The following is a 13,350-nucleotide window of genomic DNA, read 5'->3' as shown; positions in this document are numbered from 1 at the left end:
TGTAGTTGAAGTACTACGTCATACATCAGAATGTCTTATCTCAGTAACAAAATCTTGAAATGACCTTTTCAGAAGTCTGAATAAAAAATTCTCAAAACAAAACAAAATAAACAAACAAAAGCCACTAACAACAACAAAAGAACTGCTTTCTTTTCTACAGGAAAAATTTCAAACATTCAAAAAATTCTGAAACTTATAACAATTCATTTAAAACACTGGAAAAAAAAAAAAAAAGCTGAACTCAGGCTTGAACTTACTGGAGAACTAATCTTATCTGTTACAGAAAGTTCTGAAAGGTCTGACTATAACATTTTATTATTAAAATATTTTTATTATTTTATTATTGATATTTTATAATATTATTAATAATAATTAAATAATATCAATATTATTGATATTCCATTTTATTATTGATATTCCAGCCAAATATTCTTGGAATAAACCTCTGACACTGTTACGTGCACTTTGCCAAGGGGTACCAAGATACAGTCCATATAGTTTGCACGGCCTAGAAGTCAAATTTTGATTGGGAGTGCCACATCCATGAATAAGTAGATGGGTTGAAGCCCTGGCAACTGTCAAGCTGTAATCAAATGCTCTTATAATAAATAATATGTGTATACATACCAGAATGAGGAATTCTGACATAAATATGAGAGACTCAAATTCCCTGTAACACAGGGGATAAGATAACTTCCTGAGAGATAAAACAGAGTGGTTATTTGACTTGGAGTTTTCAGACCTGTAAAAAAGATAGGAAAACTACAAACCTGATTTAGCTGAGTAGGAAAAAAAAAAGTGTGTGTATGTTTTGGGGCAGGGGGGGGGCTGAAATTTTGTTGAAAGCTGAAGCTGTCTGGCATTTAGTACATGCATGCTCATTGAGAAAGATACTGATCATAAATTTCTGCCACAGCATATTCTATGGAAACACATTTCTTAAAGTACAAATACCAATTTTGTCTTTTATATGCAACATGAACAATTTCTTTGACACGTTTTGAATGATGATAGAAAGAATGTTAGAGTTTTCCTCCAAACTTAGTTGAGAAACTTTTTACTCACCAGGCTTTGTCAGGGCATGCATTATGGGTTATGGGTTAAGGGCCGAGAAACTCTTGGTGATCAGAGTGGTCTTATGATGCACTAACGCTCCATCAGGTCCATTACCTGGCAAAACAAAAAAAAAACGATGCTCCTTATCCACACATTAATATATAACGAATATATAATTGGTTCTGCCTTTTCTGCAAGTAGTTGCACTGGTTTTCTCACATAAGTATGTAAGCGAGTACAGAAGAGGTGGTAACCTCATAATATTGAAATCAAGACAGGCATATCACCTCCTATACAGAGCTGTATCAGCAGCCTGTCAGCAATCCAGACAGGATGGATTGTTTTCCTCCTGAAGCCTGGTGGAACCATTCTGTCTTGAATAAAACATGCACTGATTAGAAAAGACAGTAATTTTCTAAGCTGGTGAAAAGAGCAGTGATTTTCAATGCCAAATGATGGCAGAGGAGAGATTCCAGACTGAATCTAAAAGATCCATACACTAAAATATACACTAAAAGAACGTTATGATTCTGGTTATAAGCAAATAATTTCTTAAGACATTAAATTATTTGAACTAACTCTTGTGTGTATGGTATGGAGTGTGTATGGAGTTGGGAGATCAATTTCATACATTATGTAATGTCATTAGAGAACAACAATTCATGTGAGTTGGAGGTCTGGCTCAAAGGGGATTGTTCTTATTTCTGAAATGAAATCTAACCATAACAATACTACAAAGTATTGGTCGCTTCAGAGTCTTGCTAGAAGAGAATTTTGAGACATGCAGGAAAAAATCTTTGACTCTGTAGAGGAAGTTATTATTCATTTAACTGATTAGTCTGCATTTATTAATGAATCATTTCCCAAATGAATCATTCTGACATATTTTAATCTAATATGCTACAGAAACTTGGATGGTGAGATTACTGAATGGTTTAAGTCGTTCATTTTTTCCATATACTCCCGGTGTCTTTTTGAACAAGCTTGATGCTGTGATTAATTAAACTTCAAATATTGTGAGATGATTGAAGAATATTTTATGAAACTCAGTGAGAGGAATTAGGTCTGAAATATTTTGATGAATTGTTGCTAAAACATTCCCTCTGTACAATGAATTGGTATTCTTGACTGCCCTGATTACAATGAATTTTAATATGTGTGCAGTGCTAGTGTTGTTGTTTTGAATTTATACACAACTTAAATTTAATTAAAATATTGATTGATTTATATAAATTGTTTGGCTGCATTGACTGAGCACATTGAGTATTCAAGCTTAATATTTGGAGTTATTTATATTATTAGGACAGTGTCCTCATCATTTTGAATCAAATACCGTAGCTGAACTGTTCAAATTAAATTATAAACAATTCCCTGTCTACTCTTGCACAAATATGCTCTAGATGGCAAAATGCAGTCTCGTTAATACTACAAAAAAAAAAAAAAGCAGGAATAGTGAAGATGGGACCAGCAACTTGTTTTCTTAAGAGGAAGAGCTGAGGAGTTTTCTATTTTTTAACAGCAGTGCCTACACATTTTTCTTTGTGTTCCATCTTCCAACCTGTCTCCTGAAATTATGGTGACAAATAAATGTCACTCTATTCCATATCAATATTAACTTTGTCACTCATGCTGAAGAATATGAGAGACAAGCCATGCATATGGTCTCATGTCCATTTTGCAAGCAGGATGTAAATTCTGTTGCACACTACCATCTGGATTGAACACAGGTTTTTCTATGAAAGGAACTTCTGGTTCTTTCCAGATCAAACTTTTGCATGAACTGTCAATTATTTAATTCGATAAACAGAAGACTAAGACTTCTAGCCTAGGTCCAAACAAGACATGTCAGTATGAAAATGCTTGTATGAATTATAAATATGGTATTTGTACTTGAATACTGGAATTTGGTATAGAGAGGTAGAGGAGATGGAATATCAGCTGATTTAGAACTGTTTCTGATTACAGATATTTTCTAAAAACTGTAATTGAAATTCAAGCCAGGGGATTGCTAAAATATATAAAAACACTACATTTCAGAATCCAGAAAATATGCAAAACATTAGAAAACAAAATATCAGTATATGAGTCAATATATCAAATACACAGGATAGCATAATGGATTGAATTGATAAAAAACATCTGAAAAGAGAAACACCTTTCTTATAAGTCAACAAATTTTAAAAATATCATCTTAAAAACATGATATTTGCCTCTGCAAAGTGGGGCCCCATCCATCTACTTCACAAATCTGGGGAAGTTTCTAACATTTACAGTGTTTCAAAGCAAACGAAGTATATATTTCTTTTTCAACGTGAAGAATTAATTAATGAATAAAGTAATGAGACCTTCCTATGGCATCTGTAGTTACATAAACCTTACAAAAGGCAGGACAGAAATTCAATGTAGTGAATACATTAAGCATAACAACAATTTTTGTGTACATAATATGCTAATGTACAGAAATCCTATAAAATTATTTGTCTAACATCACAGAAATATCCATTTTGGAGGAAGGGAAATAAACATACCGGCAATATTTTATTATTGGACTATTCTTCTTCCCCTAATTCATTATAAAGCTCTGTATAGCACACCATCAAAAAACTCACCTTTATTCACCAGTTGAAATTACATAAGCAATTTCTTAATCTTTAAAAAAAGCGAAAAAAAGAAAAAATAAAAAGATTCTGCTACTCTTGAAAGAAAAAATATATATATACATTTTCTTTAAAGTATTGTTCTTGCTGAAACTGAAACTGTGCTATTAAGCAAATAATATTTACATGCTGATTTTTTTTTAAAGAAACAATCAAAAAGTGTCATATTTAATAATATACAATTATTCATGATATAGATGGAAAAATGCCCATAATAAACTTAGACCTCTTTAAAATTGTTCAGTGCAATGTAGTACAGTATCAAAGTAGCATGACCTGTCTTGCAGAATGGTTTTTCAAGAACAGTGTGTTTGCAGTTCAAAGGAGCAACAATTCTAGGTACTCTTCGTAGTCCATTCTTTACCCATTTATGATGAAAATTTCATACACTATTTTTTTTTATTTATTTTTTTAATGTAGTCTAAAGGTCAGCCCTAACTCTGCTGTTATGAAATGCAAGACCTTTGTTGTTTCTTAATAACAATGCCAAGTAATAGTGCAGGTGTAAAATACTAGTTGTACATAAAATTTTACATACATAACTGGGCCTGGAAAAGTGGACAGGTTTGTAACATTCAGCTGTCTGTCCAACTACCAGGCATAAGTACACTGAAAAAAAATAAATCAGTAAAAGAGATGGAAAACAGAGACAATATTTCATCAATGCACTATTAAGCTTTCTGAATCCCCACTCCTCTCTTCTTTCCTCTCCTCTCCTCTATTAATTTCCCTTTTCAGGGATTTAAAAAGTCTTGCTTCAGTTTCATTCCAAAATAGAGAAAAACAGTTTTGGGGTTGAAATAATAAATATCACCTGTTTTTATTACTGTTAACTTATGGGGAAAAACATTATTCAGAAAGAGTATTAGACACTTAAGTATTAGACACTTATACCACGCTCAGTATCTCAGACCAAAACCTGTAATCTTAATAATTAACAAGACCCTTAGGAATTAATAAGTGCAATGTTGAACTTCTGTCCCCAGTACAGGATTAGCCCTTGCCCTACAGTCAGATTTGGCTCTACTTTCTCTGTCTTGTTAAATGTTCCCATGGAAATGTCATTTTTTCCACCCTTGCAAAGTACAATTTCATGAAGACATTACTCCTACCTTGCAGTAGAAAAATCCTGTTGACCAAACCTACTCTTTTCCTCTGGGTCTAAACAGTGCCAAGTACACATTTGGTGTTCAATAAATAAATTTCTGCATATCATTATGAGATTGCATTTGAAATATGAACTGATGATAGCTCTCCTCCTACACAACAAATTAGATTTGCTTAGCACTACATTCAATATATATATATCCAGGATGCCAACACCTGTCTCTAAAGTGAAGACATAGTCTAAAGAGATCTAAAATAGTCCATATTCAAAGACTATATAAAGCACTCATTAATACATGGACTCACACCTTCACTGAAAAAATAAAAAATATAAAAGTAGGGGGAAACATATCAAGAGATCTAAACATGGTTTCTAAAGCATTGCAATAGATGACTATTGGTGTCACTCAGTATGTTGATTCCACCCTTACTTCCCATAATATCCATTAATTTTGGTCTACAAGATGAGTTTTGGTGGAAGGTGAAGGTGACAAGGATGTAACGGTTCCTCAAATCTGAGCAGTCATACTTGTGTTTCCTTCTAATATGTTCACCGAGTATTGCCAAAGCTCAGGCAATCCAGACGTTGCTTCTCTTAGCGCAGGACTGAGTTTAATTCTCTCTCCTGACCCCTTCTAGAAAGTGCAGAGCACTGCTCTGTAAAACAGAGTAGGTTTCCAAAGTGTTTGATGACAAAAGACTGCAGTGATTGAATTACTGGGAATTAATTCTCTACTTTCTTGTAACTGATACACTCATAAAACATATTGGGGTGCATCATTAAAGATTTCTTCTGAGGACAACTCACCTCTGTGAAAATAAATAAATAAAAAAAAGATTAAAAACAACAAAATGAAACAACTTGCAACTCCATGCCCACAGATGAAACAAACAAGCAAGCAAACATAAAAAATACAAAAAAAAAAAAAAAAAAAAAAAAAAAAAAAGAGCCAAAAGCCAATGAAGGCCAATGCAGAACTTTTCAAAGCCTTCAACAGAACTTAGCTGCATTTGCTCCTGAACTGTTTTTTTGCACAGACACAAAATCCTCTCTCTCTTCTAACCAATACACAGTCCTGGAACTAACCCTAAGAAAAGAAATCCATTCTCGCTAACACTGCTCACACTGTAGCGTTTTATGCCTCCCCCATATGGCAGGTGAAATGCAAAATCATTCTAGTGTTAACATTTGATATGACAACTGGAAACAAATGTTTCAGGGTATTTTTTTTGTTTGTTTGTTTGTTTGTTTGTTTGGTGGGGGGTGGTTGTTTATCTTTTTTTTAGTCTCCTCATACTCCTCATATTAAATAATTTAAAGTTATTTGTTTTAACAACCAAGAGGGGGACAAACTACATTGATGTTTTTCTGATACAAGACATTCTGGGGCAAATTATGACCTTTATCTGTTCTGAATGCTGAAAACCCTTTTTATGCAGAACCTCTGGTATCTCTTTCCAGAGGTGCACTTTCCACAGTAGGAAGGTTGATTAGAGCTTGGTCACTGCTTTCATAATTACATGAGTATTGAGCACTGATTGTCATGAAACAGTTACTTCAGGGCAGTTTGTGACAACATATTTCTTCTGATGATTAATTTGCTCGAGTGAATAGCAAAACTTGAGACATTCATAACAATCTCTCTGAGAACAATCCTGCTGACTTGCACAGCAGTGAAATTTATGGTGGTGACTGGGGAATGGGGTATTTTTTTTATCTGTTTCACAAGCATCTCAATCAGGGTTTTGTTTCAGAATGGATTACCATGGACTTACCTCTTCTTCCTTCTGTTGGCTACTTTTTTAGAATTCTGCTTATTGTGAGCATTTAGGTTCTCCAAATCCCTTTTCTTAGTCACGCCTTTTCCTCCTTCTGTCTTTTTGAGTACAAAGCATCTCTTTTGCTTAACAGGTCTGAATGTAACAGTGTTTTCTTCCTGCTCTTCCTAAACTCTACCTTCTTTGACATCTAAACTTCACACCATCTTTATCTCCTTTCTTTCCTATGAAGTTTTCACACATTCTTTTCTCTTTGCTCTTTCTCTCTTGTTACCTCAATTGAATTTGTATGATGCAGTTTGACTTCCTTTGTATTTTCAGTGAATTTTTCTACTCTCTAAGCCCGTCCACTTTTTCCTCTGCTCTAGGAATCAACTTCCATTTATTATGTATGTGTCCTGCGTGAGCTTCATACCTATTTGGGAGTACTGCACATACCGCCCTGTGGATTGACTTAAAACCCTTGATAGCCAGTCTGCAAAGCTCCTGTTGTTCCTTCTTTCAGTAAGGTTATAATTTGTAAATGAAAGGACTTCTCTGCACTGAACACATCTCACTTTACTGTCTCCAGTTCACTCCCAGGTTCACTAAGCTTCTTCCTCAGTTATTTATGCAATATACACTACCTCTGAGGATCTACTATAATTGCATCCAAAGTTAAGACTTTGTGTTCACTCAAGATATTTCTCTTTTTCAGGATTGTTGTCTTCAAGGTACTTTTTGTTATCTAGATCAGGTTAACGGACAAGGAATAAATAAACCATTTAGTCTGTCATGTTAGCAGTGTTAAACCAAACTGACTTCTTCCCACAGAATTTTGTTAAATACCCATGATGAAGTTTATAGCATGTGGGAATGAAATATCACAAATGACTTTTTGAGAAGTGATCTGCTGCACGCGTTTTGCCTAAACTTTATTAAAGCATTTGACTAGATATTTCAACACATAGCACAGGAATTTGCACAATTAAGATGAAAATCACCACTGGGAAGAGAGCCAGCATAAGATCTCTGCAATATTCATATCCCATTTAAGTGCTCAGAGAGTAAATGATGACCAGATCTTATCTTGGTATCTGATCCAGGGATTAATTAAGTCCTCAAGTATTAAATTGTTTATCCAAGTATTATTTTTTTTTTTTTTTTTTTTTTTATCCAAGTTTAAGGTATGGTATTTAAGGCATTCATAGTACTGCACTGGGCTCTAACATTGGCATTGTTTTCACTTAACTTCATATCTACGTCTTAAAAGTCATCTAGCCTCCTTTTATTGCAAATGGAGAATTAAAGGCCCTTTCATGACATAAACTGTGAGCCCACCCAAATTTTAGCCAAGCAGTCAACCACAATGGTGTTTGCTTTGGCAAGCAGAGGAAGAAGACAAGTGTTACAGACATGGAGTATCAGAGAAAGAGAATAAGTTAAAATTGAAAATGTGGCCATCAGTTGATCTCTCACTGCTTCTTAATTTGTGTTGTTTGGCTCAAACTACTGGCCTTTACATGCTGGTCTAACTCCAAAAATATTGTTATAGACAAAAGGTTACTGTGCCATTTATTACGTAGATTTTTTTAGCTCTTCCAATATGCATATATTTGGATAAATGGTGAGCACCTCTCCTTCATAGCCCTGTTTGCTTTAGCACAGGTCTGGTGAGCTATTGTATTGCTCCCACAGCTGCTTTGCACTATATCTTACCACTGCCACAGTAACATTCATGTGCATGGCCCTTTGCACAGCAGCTGTCACAGAAAGCTGAGCACACAATCACTTCTTTCTGTTTGCTCCTGTTGTTGTCGTGATTTATTAGGTACAAAGGCAGGAGACTGGCCCCGCACAAGTCGGAAATAGAATGTTTCACCCCAAAAGGGAGTATGGGGAATGGTGGGAGAGCTACAATGACCAGGTAAGCCAAAAGCAAGTGGCCTTAGGTCAGTGTGATATGTCTGTGAACAAGAGGAACAGCCCTGGGACAATGACAGCCCAGATCCTCTCTGTAATTCCTGTGCATCCCATATAGTATGTCTAAAAAGAAAAAGAAAAAAAGCATCTAAAAGAAAACACATGGCCACTGCTGATTTCTGTGTTTCATCTGACTGCAAAAAACCTGCACCATGTTCATTTGAGTGATGCGAACCACGTGTCCTGTGTGATGTTGTCATAATATGGTGCTTTTGGGAGGAGAAACCACACCTGACCCAGTAGGACAGATAAAGAGAGACAGTATTCAAACATCAGCAGCTCCAGTGCCCCTTTAAAATGGTGGCCCCATTACATAGTAGGGGCTATAATTTGTCTAATCATCAGTGCTCATAAAAAGAAAACAAGATTGATGAAAATGTTTTCAAAATGAAAATGTTGGTTCTTCCCAGTCAAAATGTCTTGTGGGAAAGTGCTAAGTTATACAGTGGTTCTAAGGAAAGGTTTCAAACACATTTTAAATAGAGCTCAGAACATATTTTTCAAAACTTTCTCCACTTAATCTAATTTTTATTTTTGGTTTAGACATATGTTAGATAACATTATACGTTAATGCTGTGACTTTAATAAATATTATGTACGACATTTTTAAGTGTTCCTGGGATGAACCATTTTAATATGGACATTTTTATGTTTTTGTAATGAATATTTTGCACAACTTAGTTCTATGAAATATTTGGAGGTTTCAATTGTCCATCTCATTTTGAGTCCAGTCAGATTTCTAAATGTTTGACTCTACCATACGACAGAAAATCCATTTCTCCATACATCTCCATTAAAAAAAATGAATAAGCTACTTGTGTCACAGCCAGTTTTAAACCTAAATAAGGGTATCAAAAAGTGATACTCTTAATAAGCATTGTATCTTTATGTTGCATTCTACAGTTAAAAACATTTGCTTTACTGTTTATTAAAAGATCTTTATTGACCCCTGCAAGGTTTTTGTAAATGCATCCATTGAGCACAGTTTGACCAAATTATACCTTTATTTTTCCCAAGTGTTACATCACAGGTGGATTTTATCACTGTAGGAGGGTGTTCAGTGAAACACTCACAATGTTAACATTCCCCTAGGGTGCAACTATATCCACTCATGTACATAAGGCTATCAGCTATAATGCCACTTACCACACACCTGGGGGATTCCTGTCATTTAAGTAACATTAGGAATGTTCATAACTATGTGGTGTACCAAATGTATACAGCCCTGCTACTTTTTGTCAGCCGGGATTCTGTTTCTTGTCTGTGTGATGTCTAGATTTTTATTTTTTTTTCCTACATTGCATTGCCTTTGGTGATAATTATTCTTCTTTTTAAAGTTATCTGGAGTTACTATATAACAGAATTTTGTAGAGCAGAAATGTACATGTCAAACAACTGTATTTCATTGTACAGTATTCAGCTTTGTTTTTCCCAGCCATATATAAACACTTGAAAAACTTCTTTTTTATATTTTATATCTTCACAGTGAAGAATCTGTTTGCATTCCAGAGAGTAATCGGTCTGAGTCAAGTAGAGATGAGAAAGAGGTTCCTGTTAAAGAGGATGCCCTAACAGGCAAAAAGACTGGAAACTGTGTCAGTCTAATAGTGCCACAGCAAGACTGTCAGCTGCAAGACCTACTCAAACAGTTAAGAATATGTGCTGCTTAACAGAGAGTGCAATTGCATTTGATGGCTGTGTTATGTTGTCTCCAGCCATAGTGTCCTGGCCAGTGGTCTTGTCAAATTTTGTGAGCTCAGTAAAGTTGCCACTGAGTAGCCTAGGAACCTCCCAGAGAGAGCACAGATGTTGCAGGAAGGAAAGTAGGTGCAGATCTTCTGTCTCAGTAAGTACCAGACCAGTGCTGAACATCACTGTGATGAAGTACACATGGAAAAAGACAGATACAGGCATCTGACCACATATGGAAAATGAAAAGATCCTGTCATCTTTTCTTGCTTGTATTGTAATGGCAATGAAGAGGTCCCATGACACTGACCAACTCCCAGTTAGCCTAAAAAAGTCTGTGCAGTTTCATCTGGACAGGATTGTTCAGCTCATGTTCTCAAATCCCTGATGCAATATCATTTTTGTGTTCCAAATCTAGTGGATATTTTTCACACTGGGGCTTAATGATCCCTGAATATGTCTTACAAATAGTTTGTTTTTTTTTTTTTTTTCCCTCAAGGTGAAAAGTGACATAACTTAGTAAATGGGTATGCTTTGAAAAGCAATTCATGATTAACAGAGTTACTACATCTATAACACCAGTAAGCACCATTCACATATATCAGATAAAATCAATTATGGAATGGGGTGTTTTATGAGGCTTTCACAAAGCAATCATCAAGACATTGTCATATTTGCATTTTTGGTTTGATTAAATGCAACGAATAAGAAACTGCTTAATTCAGTGTAGTAATTGTTTTGCCAATATACATACGTGTATGTGCCTGTAGTTATTTATCAGGCATGCAGAACACTGGAAGTTCCTCCAATCGTGTGTGCTTTGCAGAGGATGGAATTCCAATCAATCCTTGTTTCCTTTTTTCTGGGTATAAAACTAGGAGTGTTAAATCCTTTTATTTTTTTTTCCTTCCTTTATATTTTTTTTTTTTTTTTTTTTTTTTTTCCTTAATTTGCTTTTCTTGTGCACTGGTTGTGTTTCTAATTTCAGTCAGTGCTAAGCTGATGTTTACTATTTTTTTCCCATTTCAGTTTCATACCTTTAGCAAATTATCATAAAGTCCACTGAAATTAATAACAGAACATGTCAGCTAAGCAATGTTGAAAACATCTTAAAGCTCTGTGCATCAGGAAGCAGAACTGACAGTTCAAGAAGTGGCATTCTTCTCTCCCTATCTGGTTGACAGGATGCGCCAGTGTAGCAGAGATGTGCTCAGAGATGCTTGAAGTAACAGTTTTCAGATGAGAAGTAAAACCCAGCACTAGCTGCCTTGATTAACAATTGAGATGAATTCTCTGTAAGAGAGGGAAAAAGTTATGTCTGGTATTGAAATCATTTTTGCATTTTAGGTCATGACAATAGAAATGTTTCATTCAGACACCAGACACTTTGTTTCCCTTTCCAACCAGGCCTGCTGCTGAAACAGATGCTAGCATTGCTGCCACTGGTGGCTATGCTGGGAGGTCAATTGCAAAAGTTCTGTCTGCCAGCTATCCCTCGCTTTTTATTTTTTTTTATCTTCATAGATTATAGTTATTCTTGTAAATATCAGCTGTGACTTCCATGAGGAAAGGAGGTAATGTCTGATTACAATTCAAGGAGTAATAATAGTAAACATCCTTGTCCTTGTAAACAGAAAAGCACTTTTTTGTTTGTTTGTTCACAACGTGATTGCAAAAGACATTTACTTCTAGTACTTAGTACAGGACAAAATGATCTTTTCCCTGTATCATTCTTTTGTGTTTCATTGTTATTTATCTCCACAGAACAGACAGCTATTTAAAATAAGAGAGAGGGCAACAAGATAAACCATTATAGTGGTAGAACTGAGCTAGTTTAGCCACCTTCCAGTTCTGTATCCTTTCAGCCAGTTATCCAGGTTGTCATGCAGTCACAAGAGAAACTACACAATTCTTTGTATAAGGTCAGAGGAGCACTTCTCTTCAACTACTTAGTTCATTTCAGTGTTGTTGGCATGTTACAAGGCATTTGCATGCTCTGAGGGATAAAGAACAAGGGTCAATACAAGCAAAATGTCTGTTAATCTAAGTGGACTGGCAAGACTAGAGAAACACACTCATGTGCCCATACTTGCACATGTTGCAGGCACACACAATCACCTCATCAGAAGTTTTTAATTAAATATACAGATGTCACACAAATCCTTTTCAGGCAGAATAATTATATCATTGAGTGATACCTCCTTACCACTGTCAGCTACTTCTGTGGAAAAGCCAGAAGCAAGGAGGGACGAGGCTCCCTTAAGCACAGAAGACTGTCCTTGATAAACAGGCTTGCTCTGCACAGTGTTGGAGCAGTAACTCATCATCACCTTCTTAAAAATAAGATGTTGCTTCAAGTTGGAAAGCAACGCTCTACTTTAGCCACTAAAGTAGCCACTAACTTAGCTACTAAATTTAGCTAAAAAAATAAAATAAAATAAAATAAAATAAAATAAAATAAAATAAAATAAAATAAAATAAAATAAAATAAAATAAAATAAAATAAAATAAAATAAAATAAAATAAAATAAAATAGACCAATGAATGTTCTGAAACATGAACTTTCACCCCTGGACTTATAAATTAAATAATTTTAATTCTTATTGTATTCATGTCAACAGAGGTTCCTTACTGATCATAAAATTCTCCTTTATTTTTTTCCACCTTCTTTTTTCAGATCTATCATTTCAAATCTGGAATCAGATACTAATATTTTTACATGATAGAGTACAAAACTTCTCTTAATTTTTTATTTTAAACTCCACCAATCCCCCTTGTATTCCAGTTTTCACAAGTGAAAAGTAGAATGGCTCAGGTTGGAAGGGACCTTAAAGACCACCCAGCTCCATCCCCCTGCCATAGACACGGACACCTCCCAACAGACCAGGTTGCTTAAAGCCCCATCCAGCCTGGCCTTGAACACTTCCAGGGATGGGGCAACCACAGCTTCTCTGGGCAACATGTGCCAGTGCCTCACCACCCTCTGCAAGAAGAATTTCCTCCTAACCTCTAATCTAAATCTCCCTTCTTTTCATTTAAAAGCATTCTCCCTTGTCCTGTCATTGTCTGCCCAAGAGAAAGTTTGCTCTCCATCTTTTTA

General features: G+C 35.3%; 1 protein-coding gene across 3 annotated transcripts in view; it reads left to right on the top strand.

The window, feature by feature from the left end:
• Positions 1-13,350, top strand: part of GRM5 (glutamate metabotropic receptor 5) — a 278,595-nt gene that overhangs the window by 251,322 nt on the left and 13,923 nt on the right. Inside the window, exons 9-10 of one of the 3 annotated variants that reach the window (XM_068668316.1) lie at positions 8,410-8,505; positions 10,048-10,209. The exons of 1 other annotated variant lie outside the window; for it this stretch is intronic. In XM_068668316.1, the coding sequence (XP_068524417.1) occupies positions 8,410-8,505; positions 10,048-10,209 (258 nt within the window). The remainder of the gene's footprint in view (positions 1-8,409; positions 8,506-10,047; positions 10,210-13,350) is intronic. One more of the 3 variants, XM_068668378.1, reaches the window with a different exon arrangement.

This window comes from Anas acuta, chromosome 1, assembly GCF_963932015.1.
Source record: "Anas acuta chromosome 1, bAnaAcu1.1, whole genome shotgun sequence".
Classification (NCBI taxonomy): Eukaryota; Metazoa; Chordata; class Aves; order Anseriformes; family Anatidae; genus Anas; species Anas acuta.
Note: the sequence above shows the minus strand (reverse complement) of the source record. Positions and strands in the feature narration are given on the sequence as shown.